Raw genomic sequence first — 2,561 nt, 5'->3', positions numbered from 1 at the left:
TCACATTATGGAGCAAGCTTTATAATAAGATTCTCCATATATATCAATGCTAGCTGCTATTTCATTATCCCTTTGCTTTGCCTTTGTTTCCTTTGGAAAGTTTGTGCTTAAGAAACCAAGAAGGTCCTGGTCCAAATTATCTGAGGTATTTGAATCAACTATCAGTTGCTGCATGGTAGTGAGAAAAATGCACTCACCACTTGTAGCTTCCATAACAACCTCTCTGCGACACAACGCACAATGGTCCTGCTGTGCTCGCTGCATGATAACCAGGCATCTTATGCAAAAAACATGACCACATCGTAAACGAACTGGCTTGAATGCTACATTGAAGCATATTGGACAAAGATAGTCATGAATTTGGGGTATCACACTTAGGATCTCCTGAGAAAGCGTCTGACAAAGAATGTTTGCCATACTCTGAGATAACAGAGGCTCTAAAAGGGGAAAAGCTGGATACGCCCGAAGGGCGGTTCGCTTGTCGAACTTCTTGAGAATTTTTCGAAGCGCTATACGATTAATCTCTTGAAATTTCAAGTTTTGCAATAGAACAAAATTAATATCCATAAAGGACTCAAGTGCCCGTCGGCCGTTCTTCCTAAGTTTTCTATGGGGGCTAATTTTTGATAGGGAGGTTTGAAATTTGACTAGCTGTTGGTGGGCCACAATGGACGTTCTCTCGCCTGAATCGAGCTCATTGGTAGAAAAAAAAACTTGGGCTTCCATGTACAAGCGAAATATTTCACGCCAGGTGTCCAATGCACTTCGCGAGCGAACGAGCGTAGAGTTTGTGGTACCGACTATAGTTTCGCGGAGAAGTTTCACTCTACCGGTCAGTTTTTCTCTCTCTTGATCTTGTAATTGACGAAGCGTGGATAGCTCGACTCTAAGGATACGAAAGAACTCGGAGTCGGAGGATAAGGGTATATCAACAGCTTGGATGGGAGTTGTGGCCGGATGGATGGCAAAATTGCATTGTTTTGGCTCCTTCGATTCTGAAATAGTCCTGGTACACTCATCACTTGTATGTGACTCCTTGCTTTCATTTACGGCACAAAGAAGAAACCCAATATTCTCACGCATTTTAGGGTAAAGAGATGAAAGAGAGTCAGGCTTGATGCGCGAGTGACTGATGAATGTCAGCTTTGGGGTAAGAGCGGAAGAAGGGGCTGCCGCTAAATATGACCTCGTCAGGAGAGAGATATCGCAAGGACTGTACCGATACGTACTTGAAAATTCATAGTGGAAACCAAAATACCTGTCAGGATTGCATGAATCTATCTGGTCCTGCGATAGCCATAAATCATTAAGAACTTCTGGTTGCAAACCCAGTCCTGCAAGCTCACTGCTAACACGCTTGATGCATTTTTTTAGGCGTCTGTAGGAGATGGCAGAGTGGACCCAAAGTATAGGAAATCCCTCACTCTCAAGAGTGTGAGAATATCTGTGGGCAAATTTCATGCTGGAAAAAATACACAATGTAGAGGTTGGTTGTAAAAGTATTGTGAAATGTGCCAAATTGGTGTTTTTTAGCATGCCCAAACTCAACACAAAACATTATATGTAGAAACTCAGTTCTGCTCATATTCACCTTGTACAATCAACTGCAATCCATTTCCCTTATATTTTGATAGAAAAACTGTTTCAATAAGTAATAGTTGCTTTCTCACATATATACAGCAGCATGTGAGACACAGATATAATTCATATTTTAAAAAATGAAAACCAAGATTTTTTTTAGCATTATCAGATGATATAAGAACACATGATTATTATATGACTAAGAATCTATAATATTGTGTCTGAGCTGTTTTTAACAAACAAGACTTCTTGTACAGTTGGTTGCAACAGCATTGTGAAATGGGCCAAATTCATATTTTTTAGTGTGCACTGGAAATTCACACAAAACATAGATATGTAGAAATTCAAATTTTGCTCAAAGTCAGTTTATACTTTATACAATCAACTGCAATCTATTTCTCATATAGTTAATTTCTTACATATTAAATCATGACTTTTCATAAGTTTCATCACTATGCACTGAAAACTATCAAGAGAATAGTCTCTTTATATATTAAAACTACAGAAACTTCATTTTCTAAACTTAAATTGAGACTTCAGAATTCAGCTTTGACTTCTGTAGCAGTTGAAGATGAAAGTACAGATATTGATCAGAAGAATATGCAGTTTAAGTCTTTAAAAACTATTTCTACTGTAAAAAAATGTGACTGAGATTTTATTAAGAATCTATCTGTCAATCTTTTACTTTTGTTATTATCATCATCATCATTTAATCTTCTAAGTCAGTATCATTGCTATTGTTAAATATATGATCAGAAAGCAGAATTTAACAGAAAAGACTCTCTTTTTTGAAACTTATAAAGTCTTTTAAATGAAAGTTTTTCTGAAATTAATATTTTCAGAAGATTAATAACTAGACTGACTGCAGAAACAGAGAATTCTCAACTGAAATCTCATCTCTAATGCACAAATGGAAAATTGAGATGGAACTGAAACTTGATAGTTCAAACTGAGATGAAACTGGAACTTGAGTTTCAAGT

The 2,561-nt window shown here is 37.1% G+C and overlaps 1 protein-coding gene across 1 annotated transcript; it reads right to left on the bottom strand.

Annotated features, from left to right (window-relative positions):
- On the bottom strand, window positions 1–1,461 carry LOZ57_006703 (uncharacterized protein; the record flags this gene model as incomplete). Its single annotated transcript, XM_049255718.1, has 2 exons — window positions 1–1,175; window positions 1,230–1,461. The coding sequence occupies 2 exons, from the start codon at window positions 1,459–1,461 to the stop codon at window positions 1–3; spliced, it is 1,407 nt and encodes a 468-aa protein (XP_049105309.1).
- Between the last annotated feature and the right edge of the window lie 1,100 nt (window positions 1,462–2,561).

The sequence above is a fragment of the Ophidiomyces ophidiicola genome (assembly GCF_022830035.1).
Source record: "Ophidiomyces ophidiicola strain CBS 122913 chromosome Unknown scaffold_51, whole genome shotgun sequence".
NCBI lineage: Eukaryota > Fungi > Ascomycota > Eurotiomycetes > Onygenales > Onygenaceae > Ophidiomyces > Ophidiomyces ophidiicola.
This window is presented reverse-complemented; position numbering and strand designations above follow the sequence as displayed.